Genomic DNA, 19,722 nt, shown 5'->3' with positions numbered 1-19,722 from the left:
ATATATATATATATATATATATATATATATATATATATATATATATATATATATATATATATATCTTTCTCTCTCTGTTTTTCCTTTCTTTAAAAACACACACACAAGAACAAACGAAAACTACGTACCAATCGTGTTCCCAATAAAGGACATGCACAATCCGATCAAGTTATCGATACGTTTCTTTGCTATCTTTGCCAACTAAAAAAAAAAACCCCGACCAAAAACCAATTTTGGCAAAACTGAGCTGCCTGCTGATGGTAGTCGTAGCTTTACCAATGACACCGACGAAATACGACCCTCCCCTGTGTTTTCTTGCGTTTTTGTTTCAATTTTCTGTATCATATATGCCTACAAACCCTAACTTGGGCTTGGGTGTCTGCATCAGCTGTTCACTCAGTTCTCTCTCCGAGCGGCTGTAAACGAGGATGGGAGGCGCAATGCTTTCTTTGGACTTTGGTTTCTCGTTCACACCGTCACATTGGGGGGGAGGGAGCCGTTTTTTACAACGTATGCCTACGAGTTTTTGTTTATCATTTCGCGATGATTGCGATGATGGTGTTTTTTTGTTTGTTTGTTTGATTTTGCACGGTTTGTTGCCGTTTGGTTTTCGCGCACAAGAGTTTCTACCCTTCGAATATGTTTCTTTTTCCTTGTTTTCCTTTCTTTTTTGGCAGCTGGTATCAAATATCACGTTGTTTAAGTTTCGCTCACCGGGCCTGTGTTGCTGCGTTGTCCTGCCGCAACCGTCTTCTCCTATCCCTAGAGCCTAGCTATTTCTATTACGCCTAACCTAACTAACCGCACATGTTTGAGCAAACCCCCGCCCCGAGGGTGTGTACACTTGATTGTCATGAGCCGTCCCACCGCCAGCATCTTTCTTGGCTTGGCCGATCTGTCGGACTGAATGCAGCCCCGGCTGACGGCGTACAGTGGGGGGGTTCGGAGAAGGGAGCGCATCCATGTGGTGTTTGCGAAGCTAAGAAATTTCTCTAACCGTATTGTTGTTTCGTTTCTTCTTATTGAACGTGTGATGGCATACTGTGTGTGGACGGGGCGTGTGTATGTTATGTGTCTTCTCTCTCTCTCTCTCTCTCTCTCTCTCTCTCTCTGTGCTGCAGCAAGCGACCGCACCAAAGCACAGGCAGACACCGTGAGTATCGCTAACATATCTAATCGACGCCGGCGAAACCCTGACTGCCCTCGACGGCCTGAATGAGACGATCCTTCAGCTGCTGGTAGCTTTCGTACGGTGGCAAGTCTAATCGATTGAAGCTGCAAGACAAAATAATGAGAATGAAATAGAGATATGAGAAAGCAAGCACCAGCGAGAGGCAGGCATCGCAACGTACCACGTGTGTGCCCGGGGGTAGTTTTCCGGCGTGCCCCACTTCTCGATCGTGAACATTTGCGGGCCGTTCGAGCCGTACAGTTCCTTGAAGCCGTTCATCGGGACGCGGGACGTGCCGGTCACGAACTGCAGCAGCCGGGCGCGCATCTCGTTCGAGAAGGACAGCACCGCCCGCCAGAACCACTGGATGACGACGTGGTTCGGGTAGTAGTCGCCCTTGTACAGCGTGTTGCGCTTCCAGTCCCGCAGGTCGATGTTCTGAATGCCGCACATCAGCAGCTCCAGCTCGTGCTCGTCGAAGATCTTGAGCAGGTTGAGCGGCACCAGCGAACCGAACCCGTCCAGGAACGCTTGCATCTGCACCTGGACGCGCGACACGAACCGCCACTGGATGACCAGCCGGATGTACTCGTCCTTGTTCTCGTTCGTCACGTCGATGTCGGCCCCGTTCGGCAGCAGCTCGTGCTGCGTCGTCTGCCCGAACGTTTCCTCGTCGACGCAGAACGTCAGCATCAGCTCGCTCGGGTCGTTCTCCTTGATCCAGACGAGCGAGTTGTAGTACTCGGTGTCGACCGCCTCCATGTCCTTTAGGTCGATCGGTTTCTGCAGCATCATCTTGTAGAACGGCCGGATGAAGAACGCATCGAGCAGCTTGCCGTGGTACACCGCCATGCCGGCGATCCGGCCAATGAATCTAGAGTGGGAAACGGACGCGTTAGCATATGCTTCCCATGCAGTGGGGGGAATGGGAAAGCCTGTTCCTTCCCTCCGCCTTACCTAAAGTACAGCAGGTGGTCCTCGTTGCACAGCTCGCTGTACGGGTTGATCTGGAGCGTGTAGTTGTCCATCGCCGAGTACTCGAACAGGCCGTAGTACGGGTTGAACATTTCCTTCGACAGCAGGTAGAACCATTCGCGCGCCAGCCCACCATAGTCCAGACCTGCCTCGCCCTCGAACTCGATCCACAGCTTCGTCTTGAGCAGATCGAGCCGCGTGACCGAGTTGATGATCCGGTAGGAATCCTCCATGATGGACGCACGGCGCACCTTGATTTCGATCTTGTTCGGCACGTTTTGCTATTTGTGAGGAAGAGAGTATTTGAAATTAGTTCTGCTGATGCACGCACAAGAACGGCGCAGATAACTTCGAACGATGGCGAAATTGCTGAACTTTTCCCCAATCGTGGTTTCCGATGTATTCAGCATCCGAACATCATATTTCAGGAAGCTATAAACAAGGCATCTGTTAGCATTCCACAAAACCTTTTGGATCTTACCACATTTGAAATCAACAGATCTTCATAAGCTCAAAACGAACTATAGACTCGATCCAGGTATTTTTAAAATGATGCCCTATTGCCTTACCAACCTGTCTAGTACGATTGTTTAGCTTTCGTATGCCTTAGGAATTATTGCAGAAATCTGAAAGGTCTCATTGGATGACCTCGATACACAAAAAAAGCTATCCGTATCAATCAAGGAGCTAAACTGATATAACTCTATTCTACGTTGAAAATGATTGAGTTTATACTCCAATGACAACTATTGATGGATATGGGACATCAAGAAGACTGAATTTACACATATCTCAGGTTAACGAGTAAAGCCTCCCATTCCAGTAAACCAATTATTTCACTTTCCATACAAATAATACAGGAAAGAGCCTCCCGCAAGTTCTTCGTATAGCGAATGAGGTACTGGGACGGATTAAATTCGTAATACGATGAGCCACTGTATATCCTAGGGTATATTGCTAGCGAAGCTATCAAAACTAGACTTGACTAAGAATGCAATAAATTAAAGAGTGTCAAAATTGGTCACACGACGTCTACAACTATTCAACAGCACTATTAGGCAGCAACCACAGATCACTTCTATTAATTGTATTGTAGAGCAGTTCGTGATATTCGTGTTTCGTCAGGCCTTCGAGATGTCTTGGATGTTTTGGATGCTCAAAAGTGTTCTCGTGCAAATCATGCTATCATGCAAGTGTCTATGCTATCCAACAAATGGATGAAGTTCTAGATTTAAGGCTCCTTCTTGTAAAGAAGCTAAAGCGACAACACTACAAATACATGTTTACAGAGGGAATGACCTTCAAAATCACCATTGTCTTCGATAATTGTCGTATCGTATAAAAGCACTATACATCGCAATCGTACAATCTATGAATATCTATCAGTTTTTTTAAGTTTCCTTATCTAAAGCAATGAGAACAACGCAACTAATGAAAATGACACGTTTTGCAATTGCACTGATACTACCATGGAGTGATTGGAGTTTACTGTCACCTTCAGATGGCGTCTCGAAACTCTTCAACAACGCCGTATAAACACGCAGGCCATTTTGTTGTCGGTACATTAACCGTCTTGTGTACGACCAAACACTTTACGTAACCGTACAACTCCACTACTTTGTAACTCCAACACCCCAACCTGCCAGGCCGAAAGTTTTGAGTGGATGCTTAAGCCTTTTTTTAAGTTTTACTTACGTTTCTTTCAAAAGTTATATAAATTTTTCAATTGTTTTGCTTGTTGTATAAAAATATATGTTCACGATCTATGAAATATTCTTATCATGCTTTATTAAAAACCGGCTCCGACTAGTTCCAGACAATTTCGGAGCCAGCTCCACTCCAACTCAACGAAGCCGGTTCCGCACCAACGGCTCCAGAGCTGGTTTTAACAGATTGAACCAAAAAAAATCCTTTTGAATAAAGTTTCGATCGGGAAGATCCATGAATAGCTGAGTAAATAATGGGGCCCTTCACGATTCTCGTCAGCTTTTAGTATGGAGTTTGACAGTTGGAGGCTGAAATCATGTAAACACTCCATACAAAACCACACATAAAACTAGCCTGCAATTTTCAGTCTAGATTATTCTAGTCTCAAAGCTAGTATTAGATTCGAGTGCCTGCTCGAAAAAATAGCAAATCAAGGAGGTGTTTATATTTATCCCAAGATCGGTATCCAGGTGACGAATACAAAAAAACACTGCTGCGTTGTAGGCGGTTGTACTTGTTGTAGGGTATATAAACTTAAATAATTAAAAACAATATTTAAACATTCTTGATATTTTTTAGTTTTTGCACATGGTTAGGAAACATCTTTTCTGAGGCATTTTTTTTTTAATTTGAATTCGATACGACTACTAAATCCAAAGTTATTTTGGAATTAGGATGCGAAACTTACACGGGTAGGCGGCCGTATACATGACGGTTAAAAGGTTCCATTACTGCTTCAATTTTGCAAAAACATATCGAACTGCGTTCAATGAACTGCGCAAAGTCACCCATTTCTTCGACTTCAGGCTTCAGAAATACACAATACGATACAAACGAACCAATTTTGGCTATGTTCCCGTGAATTAAACAGACTCTAGACCTCTTTAATTGCAGTGAACCGATTTTGGCTTTTAGGGACAGCTCACAGTTTCGTAACTGAGGCAAAGCTTGACAATAAGGAAGTGATTTTAAGGGCATTGCTTTCATTAGGTTATACTTGTTAGGCCATCCTATGGTGGACAAGTTCTTACATATAAACAAAATACACTAGAAACACCAAAGCGATCACTTACCGGTTTTCGTAGCTGCGTCTTCAGGTACTCGTACTTTCGCTTGTAGTCGCGCGAGTAAGGAACCGCCTGCCCGGCGATGTTCGGTATGGACAGCCGTGGATCTTCCCACTGGGTGGTTCTGGTGTCTGCAGGAAGGTAAAAGATAGCACAATAGTACAACGGAGCCCAAATGGAAACGTTCCATCCGAAGGCCTAGCCACACTTACTGTGATCGATAAAGAAGATACGGCCATCGCTGTGCACCCGCTCCTCCCAGCCTTCCGGCAGCGGCGCTAGCCCGTCCTCCGGCCGGCGCACGTCGTTCAGGGCGGCCGAGCCCTGGCTGGTCGGCATCGGACTGGCCCGGCCAGTTCGCGGATCCACCCACGACGTCTTGCGCTCGTTGTGATCGATGAAGAAGACGCGCCCGTTCGGGGCGAGCTGCATCGACCAGCCGGCCGGCAGTGTCATCGAACCGGCGCCTCCGCCAGTCGACGGGCTGCTGCCCGACGAGTCGTTCTCGTTCGACGTCGAGGATCGGGTCGAGGAGCGGTCGTCGCTCGTGTCGTTGTTGTTGATGCTGTTGCTGCCGTGCGTTGCGCCGGTGCCGAACGTACCCCCGTTGTTGTTGTTGTTGTGGTGCTGATGATGGTGGGGGTGGGTGCCCCCACTGGTGGACGGTCGCCGGTCGCCGTTCAAGTTGCTGGAGGCACTGCTGCTGCTGCTACTGTGGCTGCTACCGCTGCGCACAACGGTCTGGCCGACGCCGCCACCGTCCACCATGTCCTCGTCCGCTGCGTCGATTGCGGCCCGCTGCTGCGCCCGCAAGCTGCTGTCACTGCCGATGGACGAGCGGCTCGACGAACGGCGCCCACCGTCCGCCAGATGGGCGGACGATCGTAGCTGCACCCCGCCGTTCTCACCGTTCTCCTGCTAGCGAGAGAAAGAGCGCCAATCCATTACTGAGCCCGAGAACACACGGCAAACACGCTGGAGCTTGCTTGGGCGTGAACAGTGACGGCACAGATACCTCTAACCCACACACACAACAGCAACAGAAAAAAGCACCAGGCAAGAAAGTCGATCGCTAGGCAAGCTATGCACGGTTTGATTGGACAGTTTTCGACACACCGCCACCAGCTGTTGCCCATCTTTGCTGTGCAGCGAGCGCACACGCACACACGAGATTTGCGCCAAATTCGAATGCAGAATACCATTCAAGCGGAGTTCACCATCTTCTGTCACCAACTGTCAAATCGTGCATCTAACGTGAGAGTGTGCAAGTGTGGCGATGAGTGACAGGCTACTACGATGATGCCTGAACAGCTAGCGGACACAATTCGTTAAGTTCATACATATACACACACACGCACACGGACAAGCAATAACTAACCTAGCCCAACTATCTTCCATGACAGAAATGTGACAGCATGTATAAGGACTTCGTGAAAACAGTAGCAAAAACAAACATGTATGACGCGATATTTTAGCTTGAAACTTAAATCCTTTTCTTAATTCGTCTCGATAAAATTCTACGTCTTCTTCTTCTTCTTCTTCTGCGAAAAAGGATGTATACTCCTATGTTATGCGAAAGAACTCCGCAGGAGCCAAAGCCTCTCAAAACCATACCAACATACTCCTATGTTGTTCAAACTTTCGTTTAAAACCACATATTCAGAGGTTTATTTTCTCTTATTTAGACTTCGACTATCTAGAATCATATGTCTAAATAAAATTCTATAATCTGCCATATTATCGACGGATTGACACAGATTTATTATGTAGCTAGTTCATTTCATCAAGAGACACACATCAAGAGAGACTAATTTTGATCCATTGCGAGAAATGAAACTGATCCTAAACCCATATCGGCTCTGGGATTTATCCTAGACCGTGAGCAGCACTGGAACTGATCCCCAACATATACCGATCGTAGAATTGGGTCTGAACCAGTCCTGGAAATAGTCCTGAAATACACCCCTGACATATCATGAATTGATCCTGAGCGGCCCTGGTATGAACCTTTGAACCTAATTCATTTTTGAAATTGTTCAATTCCTTTGGGTCATGGAAGTAATCTTGAAACCAAACCAGGAACCTTTAAGTCCCTGGAATTTATAAAGACCCTATACCGATCCTGGAACTAATCCTTTCCCTATACCGGTCTAGGAACTGCCACATATCTGTGATATGGGTTATCAGTCCTTGCATTGATTTCAAATTCAGGAACAGTTAAGGAAAAGGAATAGTTCACGTACCTTGGCAATTCCAGGATTTAGCAAGTAGGTACTATATCTACTTTGATTCAGTAACTGACTATATATGGTAGCATTATAGTCCGAGAATCAGTCAGCTAACCATTTCCGAAAGCAGTTGTTTAAACAAAAATCAGCGTAGAAGTCAGTGTGGTCTGATCCAGTCAAAAAGTAACTAATGCGCGTTACCTCTTGCTAAAATTTATTTATAGAGGTTAACTCTAACGCCTAATGTCACTGGATTTCACCATATTTCGCTTTATACATCACAATCCGTCGCTATATGCTCAAGGACATGGTCACGATTGAGTGATTGCATTTCAATTTTTTTTTGAACTTTTTGTTTTAAAAATGTTGGGACGATGCCAAAAAAAAAAACGGTAAGAAACGTTCATAGCATTTGGAAAACAATCAATGGTGCTTATTGCACTATTTTTCTCAATTCGTGTTGAGAATTTTTTTTTAAATGCCTTATTTTTTAGTAGTATTGCAGAGAGAATCAATCGAGAAGGGAAGTCGCTATCGCAGTAGGCGTCAAATTGCTAAAACAGCTATCGACGATTACTTTCAACTACGCTCACAAACTTGGAACGTAGGCCAAAGAATAAGAAGTTTTATTTGAATTTCATTGAACTATCTCTTTTTTCATGTTGGCTCATCAATTTGGGTCCTGATGGCGGCAACATTATTTTCTTCAATTAATTTCAAACCATTCTTTCATGGCAGAAAACTGAAATATTTCACTTCTAGACTGCCAAAACATCGTATTAGATTCATTTTCCGTTGGGGTTTTGATATCGGGAACGAATGGCATAAATCGACTCTAGAATCACTAGAATACGTAGGCGCTTTCATGGATAAAGCTCTACTACCTGATACATTTCAAAGGAATTCTCAAAACTGCTCTTTGAATCGTAGTAGGTAGTAGGAAAAAAAAACTTTCTTCCTTAGCAATGTTCAACTCGACGTCGAGTCATCTCGATTGCAAGAGTAGAATAAGGTTGAAAAATTTGCGTTCAACATCCAAAAATACCTTAAAATAATTCTAACCAGCTTCAATCGTTTGTTTGACATGAATTCGAACTCGCCACCTTATACATAAGTGCTTATACATACTGACCACACACATTCCACGTTAGAATACCACACCGACTTAACCCAAAAACCAACAAACCACACAAAAACAAAACGTACACACACAAAACATCGCACTGCCGCGAGTGGACAGCACACAACCATGACGAGCACAACAAATTTTCACGCTGCTTTTCAACCGATTTCCAACCCTACACTGGACAATCCGATACACCCGAGCACGGAAAGCGACCAAACACGTTCTGGCCCAACAGCACGCAGCCGCAAGACCTGCTGCGCGCCAAGCACGCCTGCACCAGCGAAAGCACCAATATCTTTGATCTTGCAATGTCGGCTAGCGCGTTTTACCTCGGCCGTGGTTTGGGCGGGTTCCTCCGTCAGTTGCTCGTGCCTGCCTGGACGGGCCGTGCGCTGCTGCCCCGCTGCACCCACCGTTGTCCACCGCGAAACTGCACTTCTGTAAAGCGTTCCCGCCGGAAACGGGCGTACGCAGTAATGTCACAATCCCAGCGACAATCGGACAATAACAACAACAAAAAGATCGTAGAAAAGAGGCAGATTGAGAGAGAGAGAGAGACTGGGTTGTGCAAAGTACGGTCGAGAAATACTCGGGACGAACCTGGACCGATTCAGTGCCGCCGCCGCCGCCGCCCGGCCTGGTATAGGGACGGCCCGCGTACTGCTTCGCACCAGCGCGGCCGGCAGCCGGGGCGGTGTGCTCAGATGCCGGTGTGCGGACTGAGCGGGTGCAGCACCCGATCGCAACACTACGGTGTGGGTGGAGTCCGCCTCGGCCGTACCATCGGGACGGGCGCTGCTCGCGAGACTTCCGTTCGACGCGGACACGAGCGAGTTGCTGCGCGATGTGTTGAGCTGCAGGGCGGCCAGATCCGACCCGACACTGCCCGTATCCGACTGAGCTCCGGGAGAGAAAGAGATCGTTTGAAGGGCGGGTGGTTTGAATATTCGATTGTTCAGAAGGAAAGAAAAAAGAATGTGTCCCTTACTTTTGCGTCGCTGTATGAATCTTAAAATAGTAAAACTCCGACGCAAAATTCAATCCAATGTTCAAAAGACTCGCATTACTGTTGGTTTTAGGATTTTTTTTACCTGCATTAATATGCATTAATCTTTAACCAATCCGATTGAGTCGTTTTTAAATATATACAAAGTATGCCACCCCATAACATAAAGCTCTGAATACGATAAGTTCTGATGAATAATTGGATTATTTTTTTATGTTTCAACACAAACGCCACAAACGCTGTTAGAATATGAAAAAAAAACTGGAAACGTTTGACCATTTTCTGACACAAACTAACAACTATTACCATTAATGTGTTTAAAACTAATAATGAAGCAACCTAGACCTTGACCGCTCATTTAAGGCAGCGATGTCAAACTCATTTGACCCCGCGGGCCAAAATGCTACTGAAAATAGCAACACGGGCCACAGCCTAGTTTTCATATGATATTATATGATACAAAAATCAGATCATTGGCAGTTGCAATAGTTAAAACTTGGATGCAAAATAAAGTTGAAAAATTAACTTTAGCAGATTATTTTCAATAGGCCATACACTTCAAATCATTCCAAGCTTTGCACAGTGTTGTGCCCACTAACGAGATTTAATACGTTAAAATAATGACAAAAACTGGCCATGACTAACAGGCATTGGTATATTCAATACATAATAGTAAATTTAAGTTGACATGGGGGACATTTTTATTATCAATATTTTTAAGCTAGTATTGATTGTGAACAGCATTTACATGCGTTAAAACAGTGAATTCTTACTTTTGATGCTGCCCAAACTCCACAAATTACTACAGGTTGGTTCGTTCAGTCCAGACTTTGACAAATCTTCATTTGACAGTCGGGGAGTGCAAAGTGTTATACAAGTCGTTAGTAACCGTCGTCGTAGTAACTGTCGTTAATAAGCTTGAGATCGTTTGTAACATCCTATCACAAGTAACAAGTGTTTGTGCTGACAGCTGATTTCATCTATTTTCTAAAAACATGTTGCAGAAGAGTTATGTTCTAAGCTGCAACCATACCTAAAGAGGGTTTCCACCTTTCCCAAAACAATATGCCAAGAAATATGAGGCCTTCCATTTTTAACTCCTGTTGGTTGAGTGATATTGTAAATTTTTCCATGTTTTTATTAGAGTAATTGCTTTTTTGGGCCGCTCTGGTGTTACAGTCGTCAACTCGTACGATTTAACAACATGCCCGTCATGGATTCAAGGCCCGAATAGACCGTGGCCCCCATACGTAGGACTGAGTATCCTGCTATGGTATCAAAGCCATTGAACCAAGTCATTGAAAGCCAAGCTAGTACTAGTGGGTACAGGCAGGCCTTGACCGACAACGGTTGTTGTGCCAAAACAAAACAAAGAAAAAAGATTTTTTGGTAAGATACTTCCGGAAATTCACGATTTAATATGAGATTGAAGCTAAAACTCGAGATGTTTCTTTAAACAAATGTTGCTAACAAATGTTTTCATCGGAAAGGAAATTCTCCGGAATTGGAAATGTATTTTCCTCAAAACAAACTCTTTTGATTTTTCTTCTATAATTCAAACAGTTTTTGGAGTTTTGGTCTTTTTTTGTGCATACATGCATAGAGAGAATGTACGATAAAAAACCCGACAAGGTTTTGTGACGTTGCATGGTCTGACAATTAGTAGAGTCCAGCGAAGAAGAAAACCTCTGAATATTTCAGGTGCTCGGAATTCAATGACATGTACTGTAGAAGCAGAAATACTTCTACAAATAAATAATTTTGATTTAAGTGGTTGCGGGCCACACCGAAAGACCTCGCGGGCCCGCAAATCCAAAATTAAAGAATGTAAAAACAAAATGCAAATAGAGCACAAGAATCGGTTAATTTAGTGAGGGTGGCTAAAAGATCCGACATGATATATCAGTGGTTCATATTGCAACTATCAAACATATTCCAATTCCTTGCATCTGATAATTTTATGATGAATTACACTCTTTATGCGAGCGTCCGCTGTATATAGGATTTCCTATGGATTGTTTTGGTTATTTCCCGTACATTTTTGGATGCCTTCCATTTTTTTTATTGGGCATTGTCCAGATGTTTTCGAACCGTTCGCACTGATTTTCAATGGGACGGTGCCAACAAATCGTAGGAACGGCGCGAAAATATCTGGAACACGGTAAAAAAATCGTAAAGCAAACCCCAAAACAATTACGGTAAATCAACCAAACGCCGCTGTAAATATATTAGTATACTTCAACATGTGACGAACGCGTACCACACATGGGGCGCAAGGGGAAAAGAAACTGTTACGAAAAATCCGTACGAAGATCAAATACAAAAAAAAAAACAATTCAAAGTGCAAGCGATACTGACTACCGAGCGTCTAAAAAACAACGACCAAAAACACACCCAACACACACGTGATCGTGCAAAAGCGAGCGACCGGAACCTAGCTAAACAACAGCCACTCGGTGTGGAACAAAAACTGCACACACACACGCACACACACAACCTCTAATGCGTCGCCGCAGAGCAGATACTCCGTGATCGAAACCTCCGGGCTGCGCTCGGACGACGAGTCGATGGCGAGCGATTCGGCGGCGGCGTGGGCCAGCGCGTCCACCCCGACCTCATCGTTGTCCGCGCTGGTGGCGATCGCTTCGCCCGCCTGCACCTCGATCGCCCCGTCCCCGACCAACCCCGGGGCCAACGGTTCATGCTCCCGTCCGTCCTCCTCCTGCTCCTGCTCCTCCTCCTCTTCCTCCTCAATGTTATCGAACGAATCGTTATCGATGCTAATGTTGTCCATATCCTGCTTGAGAGCCCCGGGAAGCCCGCGTGAGCATGCAAAAATTTAAATCAAAATTGAACAAAACAAAACAAAAACAAAGAGAAAAAGAACCAAACGAGACGAGGCTCGATCGCGCATGCAAACAGCGAATCGGGTTCGTTTAGTAACAACCCAGTAAACGCCCAGCCCAGATGGGGCACGCAAAGGAGGAAAATCCTGAACCGAAGGGATGGCAGACCACCATACTTACCGTTGCGCTGTCGTCTACGCTGATGTGTACCCGGCGCTGGAATGCAACGTCCATATCGCTTTCGGCGATCGCTTCCATAGGCCTGCAAAGAGAATGAAGCCTGCCATTAGATCTCGGGAGCGGCTCCGGCTGGTCCTGGGGGGCCACTTACACTGCCGTGGGACGTTCCCACTGGGTCGAGCGGGCCACATGATTGACGTAGTAGGTGCGACCGTTCGCGTCCTGGCGCTCCTCCCAGCCCTGGGGCAGCTCGAACGCGGCCGCATTGCTGGTCGAGGTACGCGGCGTGCTGGCAACCTACGGCGGCAGAAGAATGAAGCAGCGGAGAATAGTGATTCCATCGGTACCGAGTTTGCCGACTGGCTCCTACTTACGCTTGGGACGGGATTCGAGTCAACCATCTCCCAGTCAGTCTCGTTGCTGTCCTGATCGACAATGAACGCGTGGTACAGTTGCAGCTCGCCCCGCACATTCGAACGAGCGCTGCAGAGTGGCGCAGGTGATCGGGAACGGTGTGAGATGGGTGTGAGAAGGGAGAAAATATTAAAAACAAATCGACATAAACCAGCAAAGTGTTACACTATTCAAGCGGGAAAGAAAGAAAACCCTTCCAAACCAAACAAAGGTCCGTCCCGGCTGCACGGGAAAGAAAGAAAAACAAAAACTACCCGCCAAACTAACGGCCACCTGGAACTGACCGTTCGCAACTACGCAATCCCTGGGTCCCCAGGTCCTAAACTGGCGCAAAAATACAAAAAAAAAAGAAATCCAAAACCGAAACGAGAAAAATGGAACCTATATAGATGGCGAAAACCCCCTCCAAACCGAAGGAAAGTAAAATTAAAGACCTTAAAACATACAAAAAATAATAATAAAATAAAATAAAAAGAAAATAAACAAACTCAAGCGTACCGAACTGACCTGCGCGGTCGCAGTGGGTAGCTACGGATCGGGATCTCGACGCCCGGCCGCTCCTTCGGCAGCTGATCGAGCGACAGCTCGACCATGCCGAGAAAGTCGTCGCGCGTGAGCCGATTCTCGTCGAACACCTGCAGCACCAGCTTGTGCTCGGCCGGGTTGACGCGCAGGATGAACTCCTCGTTCCACTTCGGGTGGAGCGTCCGCTTCTTCGTCTTGGTGAACTTGGACAGAACGGTCGCGTCGCCGCTGATCTGGTTTACGTCAATGCGCACGTACGGGTCGCTGCGCGGAAATGGGGGGTTTTGGGAAATTAATTAGATTGTGGCGTCTGCTGCAAGGGGGGCGAGTGGGTGCTTATCATCTTTGCCGGTTTTGGTTTTTGAGTGCATGTGTGTGTGTGAGAGAGAGAGAGCGTTGTCTTTTCTATTTGTTTTTGTTTTGGCAATCCAAGCGAAATATTACCTAGCGCCAAATATATCCTTCTTTGCCAGCTGCAGCCCGGCCACGACCTTAATCCGCAGTGGGTACGCTCCATCCAAGGGCTGTAAAAGAAAGAGAGATATAGAGAGGAGAATTAGGAATAAAATATAAAAATTGCTTGTTCACAAATTGTGCTATTTGTACGCAAGTTGTGAAAATTTTTGTTTTTAATTTAATTGGCTTCAGAAATGTAATTGTTTTTCAGCCTTTGAACAAGAAACAGTTTCACTTTTCCGTGCTCTGTCGAATGCCAGAGCAATTTGCTACCAGCACTGCAGTTTTGGTTGTTGGAGAGCTTATTTTTGTGAACCCTTCAAACAATTTCAAATCCCAATTTCAAATAATCCAGAACACATCGGATTAGATACTCATAAAAGCTGGACAGATGGCGTCACAGAAGGAAGGATAGCAGACATAATAGTAGGATAATAGTACATGGAAGCCAACTAAGATCGTAAGGGACAGTACTCAGTACGAGTAGCTCAATAGAGACGAAGATGCAGGATATTTTCTTAAGTAGTTATGCAGTAGGAACGCCTTTAGTGATGGCTAAAGTTGACAAACATCCAGAATCGACTCTGATCTGACTCCGAAATTTTCAGATTCGACTCTGGAAGGTAGGTTCGTTCAGCATTTTCCGGAGCAGTCTGGAAATGTCTGAAGACGTCCAGAGTCGTCCAGAGTCGTGCGGAGTCGTCCAGAGTCGTCCAAAGTCGTTCGAAGTCGTACGGAGTCACCCGGAGTCGCCCTGAGTCGGAGTCGTCCAGAGTCGTCCGTAGTTGTCCAGGGTCGTCCAGAGTCGTCCAGAGTCGTCCGTAATCGTCCGGAGTCTTTCGGAGTCGTCCAGAGTCTTTCGGAGTCGTCCAGAGTCGTTCAGAGACGTGCGGAGTCATCCAGAGTCGTTCAGAGACGTGCGGAGTCGTCCAGAGTCGTCCAAAGACGTTCGAAGTCGTACGGAGTTGGAGTCATCCGGAGTCGTACGTAGTCGTCCAGGGTCGTCCGGAGTCGTCCAGAGTCGTCCGTTACTGTCCAGAGTCGTTCGAAGTCGTCCAGAGTCCTTCAGAGTTCTCCAGAGTCGTCCAGAGTCGTTCAGAGTTATCCAGAGCCGTCCAGAGTTCTCCAGAGTCATCCAGAGTCGCCCGGTGTCGTCCAGAGTCCTCGAAAGTCGTCCAGAGTCGTCCGGAGTTGTCCGGAGTCGCCCAAAGTCGCCCCAAGTCGAAATCGACTCCAGTCAAGACCTCCGGAGTTATTAATTATTTAAATTAACTAAATTAAATGCCTCCTCCTGTTAAATTAAATGCCTCCTGCCGACTCCGGACAACTCCGACTCCGAGCGACTCCGATTCCGCCCAACTCCGGACACCTTCGGAAGAATTCTGACAACTCTGGACGACTCCAACTCCGGGTGCCTAGAATTTCGGAGTCGGATCGGATTCGTGGGTGAGCTCCAGAGAGCACTAGTCTACATCATTCGGTATTCCAAGCATCTGTACAGTCCAGTACCGAGGTCTGTATCGTTTTAGATCCCACTGGCACTGCATTGTGAGGAACAGGATCTTCTTCAGCAAGCAAATTCAGTAATAATGATATCATCTGCAAAACTTGCCACCATGATCAAATGTGTACAGAGGGCCAGGAAATGCTGCCAGTCGTTGCGAAAAACCCTGAAATCCTTCGTGAACCTCCGGGAAATTATTACACGCAGCCCTCAAACCGGCCCATATAAACTAGTGGGCACAAGACAAAAAAAGTCAATAAAATTAACCACCTAAAACCAGTTACAGGGCTTTTTCCGACCAAGTCCCCCCCCCGTGCCTGCTAAGCAATCTAAGCGGGAGTATATCGGGAGTTTGGGAATGGTGTGCCACAATGACAACAACATTCCACAGCACCACCACCACCACAGCAGCTGTGGTGCGTGTGTTTGTGGGTTCTTTTTTTGTTGTTGTTCTTCTTCTCGCTGCTCGTCATTTTTTCGGTTTCCGTTGGGCCTGCGTGTGCCGCTGCCCCAGCAATGCAACTCAAACCGCCCCACCATCCATTTCCCTGCCATTGCTCCTCCTCCCCCTCCCCCCTTGTCCTTCCGAAACGCCATCACACACATGTTTGGGTGGCCACACGTTTTCGCTTTCCGTGCTGCAAATGTCAAATGTGAATGGTCAAATCGATTTTACACCACCGCCAGGCACGGTGGTTGTAAAGGAAAACGGTGCTGGAATGGTTGGGGAAGACAGGGAACGGGGGGGGGGGGGGAGTGGGAGGGGGAGATAGGTAGTTCTTACAGTCACCACATTGAGGGTTGATTTTTGTTGCCCGTTGCCCGCCCGGTATGACTCACTGTGGGTGGGCATGTTTTGTTTTTTTTTTCACCTGTCTCTCTCTCACTTTCTCTCTGTGTGCGTGTGTGTCTCTATATGTCTCCGGCCGTGTTATCGAGCCTCTGAGGCGAAGTTTTTGGTGAAGCTTGTTGTTGTTGTTTTTTTGTCTGTTTCTTCTAGAATGGGTGGGGTACAGCGGACGAAGGGCAATACAATACAATAGAAGACAGGGTGGTGGTAGTGGTGGAAGACGGATGCGCTTGGGAATCGATAAGCGCGCTCGCTTCTTCCTCTTCTTCCCTTCCCCACCCTTCGCGCTCGATTAGCACCGGCGATCTAATCAGCGCTCCAGCGCCCCGACGTAAAACTTACTTGCTGTCCATCCGGTGCAGCTCCCGCACAGCCATTTTCGTCGACGTTAGCCATCGAGCTGGGCGCTCCGCGGCCCGGAGAGCTTTGTGGGCAACGGGTTGAGGGCAAAACGGACTCAAAAGGACAATGCCGGACGCCGTCCGCTGGTTGAGGAACTGCTTGATCGGAGGGGTAGGGGAGTTGCCGATTCCGGCGGTTGATCGGTTGATGCTCTCTCACTCTTTCCTTCTCGCTCTCACGCACTCTTTCGTTCTCTTTCTGCCGTTTTATCGCACAAGAAGGGAATGATGGTTGTTGGTGCAGGTTGATTGAGGGCGGCTTTGGGCCGCACAAGCAAACTAGGACTATTTACACACCTGCTCCTAGCACGTACCACGCACCAGGGGAGGGGGGATAGTGGGAGAAGGGCTGGGTGGTTAGTTCACAACACACACACACACACACACACACACGCTCGCGCGCTCGCTCGCTACGGATAAGGATGCGCTTGGGCGGCTCGGGGTCACATCGTTCCGGGGAGGGAACTGGCGCGAGGCCCTCTTCAGCTGCAACCGCTGTCGGCAGCAGCCGGACGTACGGTCGGATGTGGTTCTGGTGCCCGGCCCGCAGCGAACATCCAAGGCGGGAAGGCAGACAGGCAAACGAAGTTCGTTGGCACAGCGGGGATGTGTTTTGGAGTGTGTGTACCCTCTGTACCCTGCTGCGGATGAACGCCACTATTAGCACACGTACGGACACATACACACACACGCACACGCGCGAGCGCTCCCTACAAACACAAGCGCCACAATCACTGCCCCGTCGGTGAGGAACAAAACGCTACGCAACTGCTTTGCAATTAATGGGTCGAAATTTCGTTTCTAATCTAATAAACACTCAGCGAAAGAGAGCGAGAGAGGCGCTGTCGCCGTGTGTGCGGACACACACACCGGAGGGGATTGTGGGAAGGTGGAAATGTTAAAGATGAAAAACAGACAGCTCGCTCAAGGCGCGTTTACACCGAAACGGGAAGGTGTTATTGTGGCTTGCGCGAGAATTACTGCTATTTTGGATAATGTGTTTCTGTGTTGAAAATTTATCTCATTGGAAAGAAACAAAACAAAAGCTTTCATTCTCTAGGGAAACACACTACTAAAGCAAGGTATCGAAAACTCATCAGAGCTTGAGCATCGTGTAGGCATGCAGGAAGGGCGACTTTATTCTGACACTTTGTTGCGTACCAAAACAAAACAAATGCTTGTACAGGGTGACCCGGAATCTACCATCACTTCATATATATCACCAAAACTTCACACTCGCTCGAGTTACTCGAATTAAAAAACAAAAAAAGTAAAATTTTCTACAACAATTGTCAAATACAAACGAATTTTCTTTTTTTTTTCTAGATATAAAGAATCGCTACCAAAGACGAAGGTGCGAGACCGTGAGCGGTTTCGGACACTCCTGAGGCAGGCCAAGACCGCAAAGCGGTTGTAGTGCCGGATAAGTAAGTAAGTAAAGAATCGCTACTAAGGCAGCGGTTTAATCTTGTTGCGCGCAACATTGTTGCTCGGAAACATATCGCTGAGGTGGTCTATGAATGTTGCTGGCAACATTTCGCTTTGACATTGTTTAGCGTCAAAAAATTGCTAATTAACAGCTCAGAGTTTATTTTTTATCATTCACTTGTTGAATAACGTGTTGAAAAAAACAAAATATACACCAAACAATGTATTATAAATGCTTAAAATCCAAATTTAGCGGATGTCAACAAAACGCACACTGCTGCTGTGTCATTTCATACACCCGATCATCATGACCAAGGTAAATAAAAAATGTTGCCAGACAAAAATCAAATTGGATTGAATTTGGCATGCAACAAAGTTGCGCTAGCTGTCAAAATCCATACATTTCGCCAGCAACAATGTTGCGAGCAACAAGATTAGACCAGTGCCTAAAGGGCCACAAATACACGGAACGATCGCTAAACGGGTTCTAAACGGCTCAAGCTCTCAACCTAAATGGAATATAAAAAGACTTCGTTTAGCAGACGGCAAACGACTGATGCATTCTAAGCATAGCAAAAAAAGATGGTTGCACCATCTGTTGGTGAGATACCCAATCAGTGGAGCGCTTTCCTAGCTTTAAGAGCTTTCTGCTTCCCTCTGTACTGTTTAGGAAAATCTGTCGTTTAAGCTGAATCTGTGCGGCTCGGGTGAAAAGACAGAAAGAACCGAAGTAGCTTCACGAATCAACGCATTAAATAAACTATTAAGTGCATAAAAATATTAAATTTGATCAGAAAAAATAATTTATCAACTATTTTTTGGCTGTACAACGTAATTTTCGATTTGAGTGAATTTCGTCTTTTCTTCTTCTTTGGCATAACAATTGTTGTCAGTTAAGACTTGCGTTTACCACCGGTGAGCTTGTTTAGAGGCGAATGCTAAAAAGCCTCGTAAAAAAATAAAACAACAACAACCAGTGAGCTTGGCTTTCAAAGTGAAGCGAGTTTTGAATATAAAAGAATCTTGATCGTAGAATTCTTGATCACAAAATTGAACCAAACGAAAAACCAGTAACTTACATCAAAAGGACTGTAATTACGGTCTGAATAATGACCAAAATGGGCAACATAAATTCAATACCTAAAGTGTTTTTCAACACCAATCTTAGGAATGTGACCCGAGCGTCACAGGTTAAGACACAACCAGAGATGTTTTCGAGGTGAGAAACGTGTATATTTTGAACTTCTTGTAAAGCGCCGGTGAAATTGAACGTGAAATTTCGTCTATTTTTCAATAAATATAAATCAGAATATTGTTTATCGTACACGAAAAGAAAGGATATTCAATTCCCCAAACAATTAGACTAACAACATATTGAAATAATAAATTAAGCATTTTGTTTTAATTCCTCGCTTTGTTCAAGGTACAAAAAAAAAATGGTCAGCTCAGCTTCGTACGGGATCAAAGTCTTCTGGATCTCAGCAGTCGGTGAAGCCCATAGTATGCATAATTCCCTTGCACAATACGTTTCTGAATTTTGCTGCTAATGTTGTTGTCCGAAGTAACGACCGTCACAAGATTGTAGAAATCCTTTACTACCTCGAGATTGTAACCGTCAACTAATCAACCGCCTCCCAGTTGGACCCTATCACGGGCTGAGCCTCCGGCATCGTCTTCGTCGCATTGTTTCTCAATCCAATGCTTGCTGCGTCGCGTTTTAGTCGAGTGTATGCATAACACATCTCCACTCTTGTCTTTCGCGAAGCCGATAAATTGGAGGGACCGGTAAAATATCGTTCGACGAATGTCATTGTCTAGCTCTGCGCTTCGAATGACAC

At 46.1% G+C, this 19,722-nt stretch overlaps 1 protein-coding gene across 7 annotated transcripts; it reads right to left on the bottom strand.

The window, feature by feature from the left end:
- Positions 1–507: 507 nt before the first annotated feature.
- LOC121588957 (E3 ubiquitin-protein ligase Nedd-4-like) lies at positions 508–17,368 on the bottom strand. Of its 7 annotated transcripts, XM_041907438.1 has the most exons (14): positions 16,754–17,368; positions 16,398–16,655; positions 13,690–13,769; positions 13,219–13,509; positions 12,681–12,789; positions 12,458–12,603; positions 12,307–12,388; positions 8,875–9,170; positions 8,604–8,712; positions 5,133–5,838; positions 4,927–5,051; positions 2,129–2,427; positions 1,353–2,045; positions 508–1,275 (listed from the first exon to the last, which is right to left on the bottom strand). In XM_041907438.1, exons 2-14 carry the CDS (start codon positions 16,449–16,451, stop codon positions 1,173–1,175), a joined length of 3,093 nt encoding a protein of 1,030 aa, XP_041763372.1. In that variant the 5' UTR covers positions 16,452–16,655; positions 16,754–17,368; the 3' UTR covers positions 508–1,172. The 7 variants fall into 7 exon arrangements, with proteins under 7 accessions (XP_041763372.1, XP_041763379.1, XP_041763386.1 ...); XM_041907445.1 differs by having other exon boundaries at positions 5,133–5,835; positions 16,398–17,368; XM_041907452.1 differs by having other exon boundaries at positions 13,228–13,509; positions 16,398–17,368.
- Positions 17,369–19,722: the final 2,354 nt, after the last annotated feature.

Source organism: Anopheles merus, chromosome X, assembly GCF_017562075.2.
Source record: "Anopheles merus strain MAF chromosome X, AmerM5.1, whole genome shotgun sequence".
In the NCBI taxonomy this organism is placed as follows: domain Eukaryota; kingdom Metazoa; phylum Arthropoda; class Insecta; order Diptera; family Culicidae; genus Anopheles; species Anopheles merus.
This window is presented reverse-complemented; position numbering and strand designations above follow the sequence as displayed.

Bases quoted from the DNA above. Each gene is read 5' to 3' on its own strand.
- LOC121588957 (XM_041907438.1), bottom strand. From the start codon at position 16,451: ATGGCTAACGTCGACGAAAATGGCTGTGCGGGAGCTGCACCGGATGGA. The intron at 5,839-8,603 runs GTAAAACGCGCT...TTCTCTCGCTAG, and splicing joins CCGCCCAAACCACGGCCGAG to CAGGAGAACGGTGAGAACGG. The intron at 5,052-5,132 runs GTAAGTGTGGCT...ACCTTCCTGCAG, and splicing joins TATCTTCTTTATCGATCACA to ACACCAGAACCACCCAGTGG.